This window comes from Oncorhynchus gorbuscha, linkage group LG11, assembly GCF_021184085.1.
Source record: "Oncorhynchus gorbuscha isolate QuinsamMale2020 ecotype Even-year linkage group LG11, OgorEven_v1.0, whole genome shotgun sequence".
In the NCBI taxonomy this organism is placed as follows: Eukaryota; Metazoa; Chordata; class Actinopteri; order Salmoniformes; family Salmonidae; genus Oncorhynchus; species Oncorhynchus gorbuscha.
The window spans coordinates 25,696,512-25,716,735 of record NC_060183.1 but is presented as its reverse complement, the minus strand read 5'-3'; the positions used below and the strand labels follow the sequence as shown (position 1 = coordinate 25,716,735).

Genomic DNA, 20,224 nt, shown 5'->3' with positions numbered 1-20,224 from the left:
CTCGTGTTAGTCTTAGGCTAATGATATGTTTCTATAAAAGTTATAAAGAAACAATGACTATACAGACCATTCACCAAAATACTGTTTGATATACACTGAGTGTACAAAACATTAGGAACACCTGCTCTTTCCATGACATAGACTGACCAGGTGAAAGCTATGATCCCTTATTGATGTCACTTGATAAATCCATTTCAATCAGTGTTGATGAAGGGGAGGAGGCAGGTTAAAGAAGTATTTTTAAGCCTTGAGACAATTGAGACATGGATTGTGTATGTGTGCCATTCAGAGGGTGAATGGGCAAGACAAAAGATTGAAGTGCCTTTGAACGGGGTATGGTAGTAGGTGTCAGGCACGCCGGTTTGAGTGTGTCAAGAACTGCTATGCTGCTGGGTTTTTCATACTCAACAGTTTCCCGTGTTAGTATCAAGAATGGTCCACCACCCAAAGGACATCTAGCCAACTTGACACAACCGTGGGAAGCATTGGAGTCAACATGGGCCAGCATTCCTGCAGACCGCTTTCGACAACTTGTGAGTCCATGCCTCGTTATTGTGATTTTATTGTGTTACTTTTTACTTTAGTTTATTTGGTAAATATTTTCTTAACACTTCTTGAACTGCGCTGTTGGTTAAGGGCTTGTAAGTAAGCATTTCACAGTAAGGTCTACACTTGTATTCGGCACGTGACAAAGTTTGATTTGATATTGTATATCAGTGGAATTTAATTTTTCATACTTAAGAGACAAACATGCACCACAAAATGTGTGACACCAAGCAAGAGGCTTTCAGAGAGCTGGATATGGAGCCCAGGGGTGTATTAATTATGCAGATCATTTTTTGGGGGGGGGGCTGAGAATTTCCTTTTGCGAGGGTGGAGACTTCGCAAACCGAAACTCCCAATTTCTAACAGGACCCAGACCTTAATCACACAGCTCACCAAATTAGAAATATTTAGGTTCTGGGTTAACTGAGATCAGACTGCTCTAAGGAGTGACTCCAATCCACACTTTGGTTTTGGTAGAAAAGTCACTACCAAGAAGCGCTTAAGTGAGCATTTTCAAACTAAAACATTATTTTGATCAGCAAAATGTGTCTGAAGTTTCACATCACAACGATGTGACTGTTTTGGAATAAAATGGTCGGTGTACTAAACATTAATAGACTGACCAGGTGAATCCAGATGAAAGCTATGATCCCTTATTGATGTCACTTGTTAAACCCCCCCCCCACCCACCCAAATAATCAGTGATGAAAACCCGAACAATGGGCCAACTGCTGCTCGTTATCCTGTGCATTCCATCCCGTCACAACCGGTTCTTCAGGTTGAGGCGCAGAATCTGTCCAGGAGAGATTAAGATCAGTCCATAGACTGCTTAGGGTATCTGAGGTCCTAATTTCGCTGAACAATCCTATTACGTTGAAATGAAAGAGTTGCAACTGTCAAAAGGCCCAGTAAAGGTGGTGCCACACAAAGTCATGAGTGAAAATAGTCTGCGGTTGAAAGGTTGAAGCACTCGAAGCGTTTAAAGGTTATACATGTAACATTTCTACCTGCAAATCAGACATGTAACATTTCTACCTGCAAATCAGACATGTAACATTTCTACATCAATTACATATCAGTAGTAATGAAGGAATACAAATCTACCAGAGGGGAAACTGGGAGGTCTGACTAGCTGTTGTGTGTAGGCTACATCTGTTTATGATTAGTTTGCATTCGCGAGCTTGACAAACATCAGTAAAACATTCACTTTTACAACTCTTCGTCAAGTCCTTGCGGCATTTTTTTAAATATTTTTTTTGTTGCATCCTGTGTGTGGTCTGATTATTTTTCAACCATTGATATGTTCTGGGCTAGTTTGAGCGCAGGTACTGCTGGAATGTCTACCGATGGCATGTCCATCCTTTTGTGAGAAATTGCACTGGTCACTCAAAACATTTATTAAGTATAAATAGCCCACACTTTAGATGAGTCCATGCAAAAATACTTAACTAATGATTAGTAAATGGTTGATAAGGACCCATATTAAACATGTGAATGGCATATTGATGAATAAATTATGAATAAATTATGTACTAATTATAAATGCGTTATACCACAGCATTATTGAATACTCATTTGTGATTGTCTAGAAGGGCATTCTAAAAATTGACATTAAAACCAGATAACGGGAGAGTTGGAAAAGTTATTGGGACATTTTGCAATCATAACGCAATATGCGCCTATGCATGCAGACCGTACTTGCAACAAAGTTACAGAAACCTAAACCAACAACTACACAAACTGAAATTGGATGCATTGTAAATGCAGGTCTAACGGAGAAGAACTTAGCTAGCTAGACAGCATTGATTGGTCAGGCTTCATCTATTATTATAGGCCTATGTGTGAAACTAGTTTTGATATAGATCAGATGTAGTTTCGATTGGCCATTCTCAGATGGCAATAAACTGTTGTGTTGGATGAAAAATGACATGCCCTCCCTCCTAAAACTGCTTTCTCAAGATTCTAACAAATACGGTGTGTTGAATATACTTATATAGGAAAAGCCAAGGACGGGGGGGGGCATTACTTTTTTTTAAATGACAGAGTAATTACAATTTTTAATTCATCTGACATCAAAATGACGGTCTCTGCACTTGTTTGAAAACAAATCACTGAGATTTATAGATCAGCCTCACCAGTCATCTGGGCTGAGACCTGGCTTCTCAGTCTCTCCACCTCGTTCTTCAGATCATGTACCTGTTGATCTGAGATGACAAAGGACATGCACATTCTGTGTTGGGACATTAGGCAAAAATGCAAGGCAGCTGTGGTGATACTACATGTATGATAGAACAGTATGAGGAGATGTAACTATCAAAATGATTCTGTAATAATGTGGTTATGATTAAATAATAACTTTGTGATTATTGAAAGTCTGTCTCACCAAGTATTTTGTTTAGTTCATCTATTTGCTTCAGTAGTTTGTCCTTGTGTACACATTGCTGACATTTTTCTTCCCATAGTTCTTTTTTCGGTGCATCCACTTGCTTCTTACTCTTCTTCTGCTCACTCGGCTTTTTGTCTTTGAACAAACCTTTTCTGGTGTTCTTAATTTGTTGTTTTGTGGCATCAAACACAGTCAAAAACAAACATTAAACTAGCAATCATTATTCTAAGACTATCAGACAATGATTAATTAAACATTTATGTGAAATCTGTGTTTCTCCATATTTGTATTCCGTATAGGTCATATGACACATTTGAATGGGTCAATAAAAAAACATTACAAAAGTATGCATGGGGAGTATGAGAGAAATGTACTACTGGTACATGTAGGTTGTTGGTGGGGTGAATTACCATTGGCTGTATGTTCAGATGGCTCCAAATCGTACAGACTGCTTCTGTATTGCGAGGACAGTCCAGTAGTCCCTGGTTCTCATGGAACAGACAGTCCACTGTTAGCATATCACCTCTGGTCACCAGTCTGCTACTGTCAGGTACTGTGCAGTCTGGGTTGAAGGAATGATGCAGCACCACCAAAACAACACCTTTACCAGCTGTATAGAGAGTGACAAAAAAATGTTTAGCATAACAAAAAGCTAAGAAATAAAAAACTCAGATAATTAGCATCTTGCTAGATACATAGGTCCACACGGACATGGATTTCATATAAAACATTTCAGATATACAGTATATGTCAATAACTTTGCTTCGTTACTTGGGATCTCCTGCAGTGCTGCTTCAATATCAGTCCCAGCACGACTGACGATAGGACAGAAAGTTATGATGACATCACTCTTCTCCGGGGTCATCACTTCAGTAAAGTCTCGTTGCATGGTGAGTCGTTTCAAAAAGTCCGTATGAGATTCCAAGGTATTGCCACTGACAACAGTGAAGAATTTTCTCATCCTTGGATTACCTGCAAGAGGATATTAAAGAGGGAACCTTTATTGTTAATTCCGTGACCTTAATCATTAATGCAGCTGCCTTATGTAAAAGAAAAGGTGGTGTATCAGCTCAGCTACTTTTTGTAACAGCTTACATCTTCATAACTGACGTGTTTAGATGAAATGTCAGACCAGTACATCTAAGCAAGAAAAACAACCAATGCCATCTGAGAAAGTAACATGTTGACTTACTATGAACACTGGACTCTGCCATTTTGTCTGCATAAAAGAAAGTTTGAAACCATTACTACACACAACCATTTCTGTAGCTCAGTTGGTAGAGCATGGCGCTTGTAACGCCAGGGTAGTGGGTTCGATCCCCAGGACCACCCATACGTAGAATGTATGCACACATGACTGTAAGTCGCTTTGGATAAAAGCGTCTGCTAAATGGCATATATTATTATTATTATTATTTACCCCCCTTTATTTAACTAGGCAAGTTAGTTAAGAAAATATTCTTATTTACAATGACGGCCAAGGAACAGTGGGTTAACTGCCTTGTTCAGGGGCAGAACGACAGATTGGTACGTTGTCAGCCAGGGGATTCAATCTAGCAACCTTCCGGTTACTGGCCCAATGCTCTAACCACTAGGCTACCTGCCGCCCCTACTTAGTAGTATGGTTTTTGTTCAATATTCTCCTTCCCATTAAAAAAGGTCTATTAAAATGATTTTGGGAAAATGAAAGTAAGACTTCTTGTGCTCTATTTTATTTATGCTCATTTGTAATTTCGACCAGTTAAAGCTGTCATATATGAACTCGCTTGCGCTGAGGTCTGAGTGGTGGCAATATGTGTTATTAAAAATGTGTGCCAAAGTGGCAATTTCAGGCAGCATTGATGGGATATTTAAGACCAACCAAAACCTGGTCTCTTATAAGTAACGTGTTTGCTATTACAGCATGGATTTTGACAGCGGAAATGCAGCCTATCCAGCTGTACAGTGACCATTTGCCCATTGAACAAGAGGGATGTGCATTTTGTACTGGTAAACCTCGTATTTAGAAACATAAAAAAACAATTATTTTCAATAAAACATTAAACACCAAGCATAGCCTCCCCTCCTCTCAATGAAGGCTATTTCTTTTGTCCTGCCCAATGCATTCGCCAAATAGTCGCGACTGTCACAAAGGGTTTGGCTCATCAGACGGCTTTAAAATACATATTAAATCACCAAAGTTTTATTAGAAGATCAAGTTTGGGAGCATCCCCTTTTATCTATCTAGGAGGCTATTGTACATTATTTTAGCCAGTTCCTGTTATTATTTTGGATGTGTGTGAAAACTCCTCCATGGAGGCTATTTGCTCATCATGGAAGAAGAGATGATCTGGTGACAATCATATTTAGAATTGTTTTTGTTATTTTCCTGTAACAATTGCTTGTATTCCATTTCGTTTGAGCCGTGGTAGGCTACCCTTACCCTACTATAACGAAAGCTAGATTCAACAGCAATGTGTCTGGTGTCTTTCTTATCCTGGCCATCCATTAGTCAAGAAGCCTAATCATAAAAGGTTTATAAAAAATGGTCTACTCGGGAGGCTTTTGTATTATTCACAATTCACACACTGTAGCTCGTCGTGAAGTGCATAGGATACTCTATTCGGCTTGTATCCATCCCCATTTCAAAAGAGCGCCTCTGTCATGTTTTGTCATTGATTATCATGTCTTGTCCCTGTGCTTCCCCTTCTATTCGTTTCCCTCTGCTGGTCTTATTAGGTTCTTTCCCTCTTTCTATCCCTCTCTCTCCCCCTCCCTCTCTCCCTCTCTCGCTCTCTCTCTCTATCGTTCCGTTCCTGCTCCCAGCTGTTCCTCATTCTCCTAACTACCTCATTTACTCTTTCACACCTGTACCCTATTTTGCCCTCTGATTAGAGTCCCTATTTCTCCCTCTGTTTTCCGCTTCTGTCCTTGTCGGATCCTTGTTTGATGTTTGCTGTTCTGTGTCCTTGTTCCGCCCTGTCGTGTTTCTGCCTTCTTCAGATGCTGCGTGTGAGCAGGTATCTATATCAGCTACGGCCTGCGCCCTCCCGAAGCGACCTGCAGTCTGTGGTCGCGTCTCCAGTTGTTCCCCTCTACTGCCTAGAGGAATTCAGTTTTCCTGTTTGACTTTACCTGAGATTATATCCAGGATTATCGTTTTTGTTATAGACTGGAATAAAGACTCTGTTTCTGCTAAGTCGCTTTTGGGTCCCCATTCACCAGCATAACAGAAGGATCCGACCAAGAATGGACCCAGCGACTACGGATTCTCGCAACACTGCCGTCGAGATCCAGGGAGCAATGCTCGGCAGACACGAGCAGGAATTGTCTGCTGCTCGTCATGCCGTTGAGACCCTGGCCGCTCAGGTTTCTCCGACCTCTCAGGACAGTTTCAGAGTCTTCGTCTCGTGCCACCAGCTACTTCCTGGTCTTCCGAGTCTCCGGAACCTAGGATTAATAACCCACCATGTTACTCTGGGCAGCCCACTGAGTGCCGCTCCTTTCTCACCCAGTGTGATATTGTGTTCTCTCTCCAGCCCAACACATACTCAAGAGAGAGAGCTCGGATCGCCTACGTCATATCACTCCTTACTGGTCGGGCTCGAGAGTGGGGCACAGCTATCTGGGAGGCAAGGGCTGAGTGTACTAACGAGTATCAGAACTTTAAAGAGGAGATGATACGGGTTTTTGATCGTTCAGTTTTTGGGAAGGAGGCTTCCAGGGCCCTGGCTTCCCTATGTCAAGGTGATCGATCCATAACGGATTACTCTATAGAGTTTCGCACTCTTGCTGCCTCCAGTGACTGGAACGAGCCGGCGTTGCTCGCTCGTTTTCTGGAGGGACTCCACGCTGAGGTTAAAGATGAGATTCTCTCCCGGGAGGTTCCTTCCAGCGTGGATTCTTTGATTGCACTCGCCATCCGCATAGAACGACGGGTAGATCTTCGTCACCGAGCTCGTGGAAGAGAGCTCGCGTTAACGGTGTTCCCCCTCTCCGCATCTCAACCATCTCCTCCCACCGGCTCAGAGACTGAGCCCATGCAGCTGGGAGGTATTCGCATCTCGACTAAGGAGAGGGAACGGAGAATCACCAACCGCCTTTGCCTCTATTGCGGTTCTGCTGGACATTTTGTCATTTCATGTCCAGTAAAAGCCAGAGCTCATCAGTAAGCGGAGGGCTACTGGTGAGCGCTACTACTCAGGTCTCTCCATCAAGATCCTGTACTACCTTGTCGGTCCATCTACGCTGGACCGGTTCGGCAGCTTCCTGCAGTGCCTTGATAGACTCTGGGGCTGAGGGTTGTTTTATGGACGAAGCATGGGCTCGGAAACATGACATTCCTCTCAGACAGTTAGGGGAGCCCACGCCCATGTTCACCTTAGATGGTAGTCTTCTCCCCAGTATCAGATATGAGACACTACCTTTAACCCTCACAGTATCTGGTAACCACAGTGAGACCATTTCCTTTTTGATTTTTCGTTCACCTTTTACACCTGTTGTTTTGGGTCATCCCTGGCTAGTATGTCATAATCCTTCTATTAATTGGTCTAGTAATTCTATCCTATCCTGGAACGTTTCTTGTCATGTAAAGTGTTTAATGTCTGCTATCCCTCCTGTTTCTTCTGTCCCCTCTTCTCAGGAGGAACCTGGTGATTTGACAGGAGTGCCGGAGGAATATCATGATCTGCGCACGGTCTTCAGTCGGTCCAGAGCCAACTCCCTTCCTCCTCACCGGTCGTATGATTGTTGTATTCATCTCCTTCCGGGGACCACTCCCCCTCGGGGTAGACTATAATCTCTGTCGGCTCCCGAACGTAAGGCTCTCGAGGATTATCTGTCTGTTTCTCTCGACGCCGGTACCGTGGTGCCTTCTTCCTCTCCCGCCGGAGCGGGGGTTTTTTTTGTTAAGAAGAAGGACGGTACCCTGCGCCCCTGCGTGGATTAACGAGGGCTGAATGACATAACGGTTAAGAATCGTTATCCGCTTCCCCTTATGTCGTCAGCCTTCGAGATTCTGCAGGGAGCCAGGTTCTTTACTAAGTTGGACCTTCGTAAAGCTTACCATCTCGTGCGCATCAGAGAGGGGGACGAGTGGAAAACGGTGTTTAACACTCCGTTAGGGCATTTTGAATACCGGGTTCTGCCGTTCGGTCTCGCTAATGCTCCAGCTGTCTTTCAGGCATTAGTTAATGATGTACTGAGAGACATGCTGAACATCTTTGTTTTCGTTTACCTTGACGATATCCTGATTTTTTCACCGTCACTCGAGATTCATGTTCAGCACGTTCGACGTGTACTCCAGCGCCTTTTAGAGAATTGTCTCTACGTGAAGGCTGAGAAGTGCGCCTTTCATGTCTCCTCTGTCACATTTCTCGGTTCTGTTATTTCCGCTGAAGGCATTCAGATGGATCCCGCTAAGGTCCAGGCTGTCAGCGATTGGCCCGTTCCTAAGTCACGTGTCGAGTTGCAGCGCTTTCTCGGTTTCGCTAATTTCTATCGGCGTTTCATTCGTAATTTCGGTCAAGTGGCAGCCCCTCTCACAGCTCTTACTTCTGTCAAGACGTGCTTTAAGTGGTCCGGTTCCGCCCAGGGAGCTTTTGATCTCCTCAAGAAGCGTTTTACATCCGCTCCTATCCTTGTTACTCCTGACGTCACTAAACAATTCATTGTCGAGGTTGATGCTTCAGAGGTGGGCGTGGGAGCCATTCTGTCCCGGCGCTTCCATAAGGTCCATCCTTGCGCTTATTTTTCTCATCGCCTGTCGCCATCGGAACGCAACTATGATGTGGGTAACCGCGAACTGCTCGCCATCCGCTTAGCCCTAGGCGAATGGCGACAGTGGTTGGAGGGGGCGACCGTTCCTTTTGTCGTTTGGACTGACCATAAGAACCTTGAGTACATCCGTTCTGCCAAACGACTCAATGCACGTCAAGCTCGTTGGGCGTTGTTTTTCGCTCGTTTCGAGTTCGTGATTTCTTATCGCCCGGGAGATAAGAACACCAAGCCTGATGCCTTATCCCGTCTCTTTAGTTCTTCTGTAGCTTCTACCGACCCCGAGGGGATTCTCCCTGAAGGGCGTGTTGTCGGGTTGACTGTCTGGGGAATTGAGAGACAGGTAAAGCAAGCACTCACTCACACCGCGTCGCCGCGCTTGTCCTAGTAACCTTCTTTTCGTTCCTGTCTCTACTCGTCTGGCTGTTCTTCAGTGGGCTCACTCTGCCAAGTTAGCTGGCCACCCCGGCGTTCGGGGTACGCTTGCTTCTATTCGCCAGCGGTTTTGGTGGCCTACTCAGGAGCGTGACACGCGCCGTTTCGTGGCTGCTTGTTCGGACTGCGCGCAGACTAAGTCAGGTAACTCTCCTCCTGCCGGTCGTCTCAGACCGCTTCCCATTCCTTCTCGACCATGGTCTCACATCGCCTTAGACTTTATTACCGGTCTGCCTTCGTCTGCGGGGAAGACTGTGATTCTTACGGTTGTCGATAGGTTCTCTAAGGCGGCACATTTCATTCCCCTCGCTAAGCTTCCTTCCGCTAAAGAGACGGCACAAATCATCATTGAGAATGTGTTCAGAATTCATGGCCTCCCGTTAGACGCCGTTTCAGACAGAGGCCCGCAATTCACGTCACAGTTTTGGAGGGAGTTCTGTCGTTTGATTGGTGCTTCCGTCAGTCTCTCTTCCGGTTTTCATCCCCAGTCTAACGGTCAAGCAGAAAGGGCCAATCAGACGATTGGTCGCATATTACGCAGCCTTTCTTTTCGAAACCCTGCGTCTTGGGCAGAACAGCTCCCTGGGCAGAATACGCTCACAACTCGCTTCCTTCGTCTGCTACCGGGCTATCTCCGTTTCAGAGTAGTCTTGGGTACCAGCCTCCTCTGTTCTCGTCCCAGCTCGCCGAGTCCAGCGTTCCCTCCGCTCAGGCTTTTGTCCAACATTGTGAGCGCACCTGGAGGAGGGTCAGGTCTGCACTTTGCCGTTACAGGGCGCAGACTGTGAGAGCCGCCAATAAACGTAGGATTAAGAGTCCTAGGTATTGTCGCGGTCAGAGAGTGTGGCTTTCCACTCGTAGCCTTCCCCTTACGACAGCTTCTCGCAAGTTGACTCCGCGGTTCATTGGTCCGTTCCGTGTCTCTCAGGTCGTCAATCCTGTCGCTGTGCGACTGCTTCTTCCGCGACATCTTCGTCGCATCCACCCTGTCTTCCATGTCTCCTGTGTCAAGCCTTTTCTTCGCGCCCCCGTTCGTCTTCCCTCCTCCCCCCCCGTCCTTGTCGAGGGAGCACCTATTTACAAGGTACGGAAGATCATGGACATGCGTTCTCGGGGACGTGGTCACCAGTACTTAGTGGATTGGGAGGGTTACGGTCCTGAGGAGAGGAGTTGGGTTCCATCTCGGGACGTGCTGGACCGTTCGTTGATTGATGATTTCCTCCGTTGCCGCCAGGGTTCCTCCTCGAGTGCGCCAGGAGGCGCTCGGTGAGTGGGGGGGTACTGTCATGTTTTGTCATTGATTATCATGTCTTGTCCCTGTGCTTCCCCTTCTATTCGTTTCCCTCTGCTGGTCTTATTAGGTTCTTTCCCTCTTTCTATCCCTCTCTCTCCCCCTCCCTCACTCCCTCTCTCGCTCTCTCTCTATCGTTCCGTTCCTGCTCCCAGCTGTTCCTCATTCTCCTAACTACCTCATTTACTCTTTCACACCTGTACCCTATTTTGCCCTCTGATTAGAGTCCCTATTTCTCCCTCTGTTTTCCGCTTCTGTCCTTGTCGGATCCTTGTTTGATGTTTGCTGTTCTGTGTCCTTGTTCCGCCCTGTCGTGTTTCTGCCTTCTTCAGATGCTGCGTGTGAGCAGGTATCTATATCAGCTAAGGCCTGCGCCCTCCCGAAGCGACCTGCAGTCTGTGGTCGCGTCTCCAGTTGTTCCCCTCTACTGCCTAGAGGAATTCAGTTTTCCTGTTTGACTTTACCTGAGATTATATCCAGGATTATCGTTTTTGTTATAGACTGGAATAAAGACTCTGTTTCTGCTAAGTCGCTTTTGGGTCCTCATTCACCAGCATAACAGCCTCTTGTCCGGTTACAAACATATTGAAATTATTCAGTCCTATAACACCATATCATCGGCAGCCTATATCTACGCCATTCATAGACGCTAACTCCCTTTCGCGCCAATTGACAATAGTATCTTCTTGTCGGGGGAGTTTTGTTAAAGGAATGGTTGCACGCACGATATACTGTATACTCAACAGAAATATAAACGCAACATGTAAAGTGGTGCTCCCATGTTTCATGAGTCTAAATAAAAGATCCCAGAAATTTTCCATATGCCCAAAAAGTTTAGTTCTCTCAAAGTTTGAGAACAATTTTTTAAAGATCCATGTTAGTGAGCATATCTGCTTTGCCAAGACAAATCCATCCACTGACAGGTGTGGCATGTCAAGAAGCTGATTAAATTGCATGATCATTACACAGGTGCCCATTGTGCTGAGGACAATAAAAGGCCACTCTAAAATGTGCTGTTTAGTCACACAACACAATGCACAATTGCACCCTCCCGTGAAATTGGCATGCTGACTGCAGGAGTGTCCACCAAAGCTTTTGCTAGATAATTGTATGTTAATTTCTCTACCATAAGCCGCCTCCAATGTTGTTTTAGAGAATTTGGCAGTATGTTCAAATGGCCTCACAACTGCAGACCATTTGGAACCACGCCAGCCCAGGACCTCCACATCCGGCTTCTTCACCTGCGGGATCGTCTGAGACCAGCCACCCGGACAGCTTCTGAAACTTGGGGGTTTGCACAACCGCAGAAGTTATAGAAAATCTGTCAGAAACCGTCTCAGGGAAGCTCATCTGCGTGCTCATCGTCCTCACACAGAGTCTTGACCTGACTGTAGTTTGGCGTCCTAACCGACCCCAGTGGGCAAATACTCACCTTCGATGGCCAATGGCATGCTGGAGAAGTGTGCTCTTCACGGATTAATCCTGATTTCAACTGTACCGGGTAGAGTGTGGTGTTGTGTGGGCGAGATGTTTGCTGATGTCAACGTTGTGAACAGAGTGCCCCATGGTGGCGGTGGGGTTATGGTATGGGCAGGCATAAGCAATTAGACAACGAGCACAATTGCATTTTATCGTGGGCAAATAGAATGCACAGAGATACAATGATGAGATCCTAAGGCCCATTGTCGTAGAACTCAGCCTCCGCCATCAACTAATGTTTCAGCATGATAATGCACAGCCCCATGTCGCAAGGATCTGTACACAATTCCTGGAAGCTGAAAAAGTTATTCCATTGCCTGCATACTCACCGGACATGCCACCCATTGAACATGTTTGGGATGCTCTGGTTCTACGTGTACAATAGCGTGTTCCAGTTCCCGCCAGTATCCAGCAACTTCGCACAGCCATTGAATCGGAGTGTGACAGCATTCCACCGGCCACAATCAACAGCCTGATCAATTCTACGGTAATCAAATTGTTGGGGACCATGATGCAGCCTCTATTGTGCATGTAATATGCCCTACAAACTACAAATTGCACCTTTAACAGTTGACAGTGGCAGCCAGAGCCATATATTTAGAATATATGTAACTAGAATATTGTAGGCAGTGGCTGTGAACCAAATGTTTGAAAACTGGAGATGAGTTACACTTCTTAATCACTATAATAATCTCTGCTACGCCAGAGAACCAAAAGAAGAGTCTGACTCTCAGTGATTTCTCATCTTTAAAACTTTGAGTAATGCCAACACAGAAAAGTGAGTAACATTGTTTAAAGTTTCCGTAAATGGAGGTTTCCTTAACATGATAGAAGTAGTCATTACAGTACCTTTTAGTGGTTCCAGCTGCAACAGAGAAAAACATTCAGAAATTACTCTACAAAAAAATGTATCCCGCACAACTCTATGAAAGTGTACTGACTTGATAAGAATCTATTATAAACGATGTACCCTAACTGTACAACTATGCTAATATCTTCAGCAATGAAGCGATGGCTGAAATGAGAATACTCATTACTCTGTTCAAAGTTTTTCCAAGACTTACAGTGCATTCGGAAAGTATTCAGACCCCTTGACTTTTTCCACATTTTGTTACGTTACAGCCTTATTCTAAAGTTGATTGAAAAACATCCTCATCAATCTACACACAGTATCCCATAATGACAAATCAAAAACTGTTTTTTTTACATATTTGCAAATGTATAAAAGTACAAAACTGAAATATGACATTTGCATAAGTATTCAGACCCTTTACTCAGTACTTTGTTGAAGCACCTTTGGCAGCGATTTACAGCCTTGAGTCTTCTTGGGTTTGCCTCTACAAGCTTGGCACACCTGTATTTGGGGAGTTTCTCCATTCTTCTCTGCAGATCCTCTCAAGCTCTGTCAGGTTGAATGGAGAGAGCCGCTGCACAGCTATTTTCAGGTCTCTCCGGAGATGTATGATCAGGTTCAAGTCCGGGCTCTGGCTGGGCCACTCAAGGACATTCAGAGACTTGTCCCAAAGACACTCCTGCATTATCTTGGCTGTGTGCTTAAGGTCGTTGTCCTGTTGGAAGGTGAACCTTTGGGCCTAGTCTGAGGTCCTGAACAGGTTTTCATCAAGGACCACTTTGTACTTTGCACCATTCATCTTGCCCTCAATCCTGACTAGTCTCCCAGTCCCTGCCACTGAAAAACATCCCCATATCATGATGCTGCCACCACCATGCTTCACCGTAGGGATGGTGGCAGGTTTCCTCCAGACGTGACACTTGGCATTCAGGTCAAAGATTTCAATCTTTGTTTCATCAGTCCAGAGAATCTTGTTTCTCATCGCACGAGAGTTATTTAGGTGCTTTTTGGCAAACTACAAGCGGGCAGTCATGTGCCTTTTACTGAGGAGTGGCTTCCATCTGGCCACTCTACCATAAAGGCCTGATTGGTGGAGTGCTGCAGAGATTGTTGTCCTAATGGAAGGTTCTCCTATCTCCACAGTGGAACTCCGGAGCTTTGTCAGATAGACCATCGGATTCTTGGTCACCTCTCTGACCATGAACCTTCTCATTATAAAAGTGACTAGTGTTCCATTATTAAAGTGACCAATGATTCCATGTCTATGTAAATAGGGCAGCAGCTTCTAAGGTGCAGGGTTGAGTAACCAGGTGGGGGTCTGAATACTTTCCGAATGCACTGTATTCACCTTTTTTTAACTAGCAATCATTACTCTAAGACTATCAGACTCTGTATAGGTGATAAGACACATTTGAATGGGTCAATAAAAAAACATTACAAAAGTATGCATGGGGAGTATGACAGAAATGTACTACTGGTACATGTAGGTTGTTGGTGGGGTGAATTACCATTGGCTGTATGTTCAGATGGCTCCAAATCGTACAGACTGCTTCTGTATTGCGAGGACAGTCCAGTAGTCCCTGGTTCTCATGGAACAGACAGTCCACTGTTAGCATATCACCTCTGGTCACCAGTCTGCTACTGTCAGGTACTGTGCAGTCTGGGTTGAAGGAATGATGCAGCACCACCAAAACAACACCTTTACCAGCTGTATAGAGAGTGACAAAAAAATGTTTAGCATAACAAAAAGCGAACAAATAAAACACTCAGATAATTAGCATCTTGCTAGATACATAGGTCCACACGGACATGGATTTCATATAAAACATTTCAGATATACAGTATATGTCAATAACTTTGCTTCGTTACTTGGGATCTCCTGCAGTGCTGCTTCAATATCAGTCCCAGCACGACTGACGATAGGACAGAAAGTTATGATGACATCACTCTTCTCCGGGGTCATCACTTCAGTAAAGTCTCGTTGCATGGTGAGTCGTTTCAAAAAGTCCTTATGAGAATCCAAGGTTTTGCCACTGACAACAGTGAAGATGTCATGCTGGTAAAAGAGGACCCAAAAGCGACTTAACAGAAGCAGAGTTTAATAATGTTCAAAACGGAATAACTGACATCCTCTAGATTTGTAGAGGGGAAAACAACTGGAGAAGCGGCCACAGACTGCAGGTCGCTTCGGGTAGGCGCAGGCCGTAGTCGACTGAGACACCTGCTCACACGCAGCGTCTGATGAAGGCACAAAACACGACAGAACAGGGTGATACACAATCACGGCAAAAAACACGACAGGACAGGGCGAAACGCAACCACAGCATGGTGAATACAATATAAGGAACCGACGGCACAGGAACGGAACACAAAGGAATAAATAGGGACTCTAATCAGGGGAAAGGATCGGGAACAGGTGTGGGAAGACTAAATGATGATTAGGGGAATAGGAACAGCTGGGAGCAGGAACGGAACGATAGAGAGAAGAGAGAGCGAGAGAGTGAGAGAGGGAGGGGGAGAGAGAGGGATAGGAGGGAAAGAACCAAATAAGACCAGCAGAGGGAAACGAATAGCATGGGGAGCACAGGGACAAGACATGATAATAAATGACAAACATGACAGTACCCCCACTCACCGAGCGCCTCCTGGCGCTCTCGAGGAGGAACACTGGCAGCAACGGAGGAAATCATAGATCAAACGGTCCAGCACGTCCCGAGAAAGAACCCAACTCCTCTCCTCAGGACCGTAACGAAAACGATAAAAAGGGAAACTAGGGTACTACTCTAAAAAAAAAATGAGAACTAGGGACAGACTGAGACACAGCAAGGGCAGGGACAAGAACAGGAGAGATGCGATGGCAGGGAACAGACTGAGACCCAGCAAGACCAGGAGCAGAAGCAGAAAAAAATTACCAGACTTCTTCTGCGCGCAGTCTGAACACGCAGCCACGAAACGGCGCGTGTCACGCTCCTGAGTCGGCCACCAAAAGCGCTGGCGAATAGACGCAAGAGTGCCTCGAACACCGGGATGACCAGCTAACTTGGCAGAGTGAGCCCACTGAAGAACAGCCAGACGAGTGGAAACAGGAACGAAAAGGAGGTTACTAGGACAAGCGCGCGGCGACGCAGTGTGCGTGAGTGCTTGCTTAACCTGTCTTTCAATTCCCCAGACTGTCAACCCGACAACACGCCCATAAGGAAGAATCCCCTCGAGATCAGTAGAAGCCACAGAAGAACTAAACAGACGGGATAAGGCATCAGGCTTGGTGTTCTTGCTACCCGGACGGTAAGAAATCACAAACTCGAAACGAGCGAAAAACAACGCCCAACGAGCTTGACGGGCATTAAGTCGTTTGGCAGAACGGATGTACTCAAGGTTCTTATGGTCTGTCCAAACGACAAAAGGAACGGTCGCCCCCTCCAACCACTGTCGCCATTCGCCTAGGGCTAAGCGGATGGCGAGCAGTTCACGGTTACCCACATCATAGTTGCGCTCAGATGGCGACAGGCGATGAGAAAAATAAGCGCAAGGATGAACCTTATCGTCAGACTGGAAGCGCTGGGATAGAATGGCTCCCACGCCTACCTCTGAAGCGTCAACCTCGACAATAAATTGTCTAGTGACGTCAGGAGTAACGAGGATAGGAGCGGACGTAAAACGTTCTTTTAGAAGATCAAAAGCTCCCTGGGCGGAACCGGACCACTTAAAACACGTCTTGACAGAAGTAAGAGCTGTGAGAGGGGCAGCAACTTGACCGAAATTACGAATGAAACGCCGATAGAAATTAGCGAAACCTAAAAGCGCTGCAACTCGACACGTGACCTTGGAACGGGCCAATCACTGACAGCTTGGACCTTAGCGGAATCCATCTGAATGCCTTCAGCGGAAATAACGGAACCGAGAAAAGTAACGGAGGAGACATGAAAAGAGCACTTCTCAGCCTTTACGTAGAGACAATTCTCTAAAAGGCGCTGTAGAACACGTCGAACGTGCTGAACATGAATCTCGAGTGACGGAGAAAAATCAGGATATCGTCAAGATAGACAAAAACAAAAATGTTCAGCATGTCTCTCAGAACATCATTAACTAATGCCTGAAAAACAGCTGGCGCATTGGCGAGACCGAACGGCAGAACCCGGTACTCAAAATGCCCTAACGGAGTGTTAAACGCCGTTTTCCACTCGTCCCCCTCTGATGCGCACGAGATGGTAAGCGTTACGAAGGTCCAACTTAGTAAAGCACCTGGCTCCCTGCAGAATCTCGAAGGCTGATGACATAAGGGGAAGCGGATAACGATTCTTAACCGTTATGTCATTCAGCCCTCGATAATCACGCAGGGGCGCAGAGTACCGTCCTTCTTCTTAACAAAAAGAACCCCGCCCCGGCCGGAGAAGAAGAAGGCACTATGGTACCGGCGTCAAGAGACACAGACAAATAATCCTCGAGAGCCTTACGTTCGGGAGCCGACAGAGAGTATAGTCTACCTCGAGGAGGCGTGGTCCCTGGAAGGAGATCAATACTACAATCATACGACCGGTGAGGAGGAAGGGAGTTGGCTCGGGACCGACTGAAGACCGTGCGCAGATCATGATATTCCTCCGGCACTCCTGTCAAATCGCCAGGTTCCTCCTGAGAAGTAGGGAGAGAAGAAACGGGAGGGATGGCAGACATTAAACACTTCACATGACAAGAAACGTTCCAGGATAGGATAGAATTACTAGACCAATTAATAGAAGGATTATGACATACTAGCCAGGGATGACCCAAAACAACAGGTGTAAACGGTGAACGGAAAATCAAAAAAGAAATAGTCTCACTGTGGTTACCAGATACTGTGAGAGTTAAAGGTAGTGTCTCAAATTTGATACTGGGAAGATGACTACCATCTAAGGCAAACATGGGCGTAGGCTTGTCTAATGGTCTGAAAGGAATGTTATGTTTCCGAACCCATGCTTCGTCCATGAAACAACCCTCAGCCCCAGAGTCAATCAAGGCACTGCATGTAGCACCCGAACCGGTCCAGCGTAGATGGACCGACATAGTAGTACAAGATCTAGATGAAGGGACCTGAGTAGTAGCGCTCACCAGTAGCCCTCCGCTTACTGATGGGCTCTGGCCTCTTACTGGACATGAAATAACAAAATGTCCAGCAACTCCGCAATAGAGGCACAGGCGGTTGGTGATCCTCTGTTCCCTCTCCTTATTCGAGATGCGAATCCCTCCCAGCTGCATGGGCTCAGTCTCAAAGCCAGAGGAGGGAGATGGTTGCGATGCGGAGCAGGGAAACACCGTTGATGCGAGCTCTCTTCCACGAGCCCGGTGACGAAGATCTACCCGTCGTTCTATGCGGATGGCGAGAGCAATCAAAGAGTCCACATCTGAAGGAACCTCCCGGGAAAGAATCTCATCCTTAACCGCTGCGTGGAGTCCCTCCAGAAAACGAGCGAGCAGCGCCGGCTCGTTCCACTCACTAGAGGCAGCAAGAGTGCGAAACTCAATGGAATAATCCGTTATGGACCGTTCACCTTGGCATAAGGAAGCCAGGGCCCTAGAAGCCTCCTCACCAAAAACTGAACGGTCAAAAACCCGAATCATCTCCTCTTTAAAGTTCTGGAATCTGTTAGAGCAATCAGCCCTTGCCTCCCAGATAGCTGTGCCCCATTCTCGAGCCCGGCCAGTAAGGAGTGAAATGACGTAAGCAACCCGAGCTCTCTCTCTAGAGTATGTGTGGGGTTGGAGAGAGAACACAATCTCACACTGCGTGAGAAAGGAGCGGCACTCAGTGGGCTGCCCGGAGTAGCAAGGTGGGTTATTAACCCTGGGTTCTGGAGGCTCGGCAGGCCAGGGAGTAACAGGTGGCACGAGACGTAGACTCTGGAACTGTCCAGAGAGGTCGGAAACCTGAGCGGCCAGGTTCTCCACGGCATGGCGAGCAGCAGACAATTCCTGCTCGTGTCTGCCGAGCATGGCTCCTTGGATCTTGACGGCAGTGTAAACAGCGTCTGAAGTCGCTGGGTCCATTCCTCGATCGGTTCCTTCTGTCATGCTGGTAAAAGAGGACCCAAAAGCGACTTAACAGAAGCAGAGTTTAATAATGTTCAAAACGGAATAACTGACATCCTCTAGATTTGTAGAGGGGAAAACAACTGGAGAAGCGGCCACAGACTGCAGGTCGCTTCGGGTAGGCGCAGGCCGTAGTCGACTGAGACACCTGCTCACACGCAGCGTCTGATGAAGGCACAAAACACGACAGAACAGGGTGATACACAATCACGGCAAAAAAACACGACAGGACAGGGCGAAACGCAACCACAGCATGGTGAATACAATATAAGGAACCGACGGCACAGGAACGGAACACAAAGGAATAAATAGGGACTCTAATCAGGGGAAAGGATCGGGAACAGGTGTGGGAAGACTAAATGATGATTAGGGGAATAGGAACAGCTGGGAGCAGGAACGGAACGATAGAGAGAAGAGAGAGCGAGAGAGTGAGAGAGGGAGGGGGAGAGAGAGGGATAGGAGGGAAAGAACCAAATAAGACCAGCAGAGGGAAACGAATAGCATGGGGAGCACAGGGACAAGACATGATAATAAATGACAAACATGACAGAAGAATTTTCTCATCCTTGGATTACCTGCAAGAGGATATTAAAGAGGGAACCTTTATTGTTAATTCCGTGACCTTAATCATTAATGCAGCTGCCTTATGTAAAAGAAAAGGTGGTGTATCAGCTCTGCTACTTTTTGTAACAGCTTACAACTTCATAACTGACATATTTTGATGAAATGTCAGACCAGTACATCTAAGCAAGAAAAACAACCAATGCCATCTGAGAAAGGAACATGTTGACTTACTATGAACACTGGACTCTGCCATTTCGTCTGCATAAAAGAAAGTTTGAAACCATTACTACACACAACCATTTATTTACCCCCCCTTTATTTAACTAGGCAAGTTAGTTAAGAAAATATTCTTATTTACAATGACGGCCAAGGAACAGTGGGTTAACTGCCTTGTTCAGGGGCAGAACGACAGATTGGTACGTTGTCAGCTAGGGGATTCAATCTAGCAACCTTCCGGTTACTGGCCCAATGCTCTAACCACTAGGCTACCTGCCGCCCCTACTTAGTAGTATGGTTTTTCTTCAATATTCTCCTTCCCATTAAAAAGGTCTATTAAAATTATTTTGGGAAAATGAAAGTAAGACTTCTTGTGCTCTATTTTATTTATGCTCATTTGTAATTTCGACCAGTTAAAGCTGTCATATATGAACTCGCTTGCGCTGGGGTCTGAGTGGTGGCAATATGTGTTATTAAAAATGTGTGCCAAAGTGGCAATTTCAGGCAGCATTGATGGGATATTTAAGACCAACCAAAACCTGGTCTCTTAGAAGTAACGTGTTTGCTATTATGGCATGGATTTTGACAGGTGATCGAATCTTCCTAGCCTCAGTGCAGTGGGCACATGGGAGGAGCT

At 45.9% G+C, this 20,224-nt stretch overlaps 1 protein-coding gene across 6 annotated transcripts in view; it reads right to left on the bottom strand.

Moving 5' to 3' along the window:
• Positions 1 to 386: 386 nt before the first annotated feature.
• LOC124048386 overlaps positions 387 to 20,224 on the bottom strand; it is a 35,594-nt gene continuing 15,756 nt past the window's right edge. For 3 of the 6 annotated variants that reach the window (XM_046369115.1, XM_046369114.1, XM_046369113.1), the window contains 11 exons: positions 19,603 to 19,629; positions 19,362 to 19,382; positions 14,614 to 14,793; positions 14,253 to 14,452; positions 12,741 to 12,756; positions 4,125 to 4,151; positions 3,704 to 3,904; positions 3,343 to 3,542; positions 2,930 to 3,092; positions 2,682 to 2,750; positions 387 to 1,339 (listed from right to left, as the gene is read on the bottom strand). In XM_046369115.1, the coding sequence (XP_046225071.1) occupies positions 1,245 to 1,339; positions 2,682 to 2,750; positions 2,930 to 3,092; positions 3,343 to 3,542; positions 3,704 to 3,904; positions 4,125 to 4,151; positions 12,741 to 12,756; positions 14,253 to 14,452; positions 14,614 to 14,793; positions 19,362 to 19,382; positions 19,603 to 19,624 (1,194 nt within the window). In that variant the 5' untranslated portion in view covers positions 19,625 to 19,629 and the 3' untranslated portion in view covers positions 387 to 1,244. The remainder of the gene's footprint in view (positions 1,340 to 2,681; positions 2,751 to 2,929; positions 3,093 to 3,342; positions 3,543 to 3,703; positions 3,905 to 4,124; positions 4,152 to 12,740; positions 12,757 to 14,252; positions 14,453 to 14,613; positions 14,794 to 19,361; positions 19,383 to 19,602; positions 19,630 to 20,224) is intronic. The other 3 variants (XM_046369117.1, XM_046369118.1, XM_046369116.1) reach the window with 2 other exon arrangements.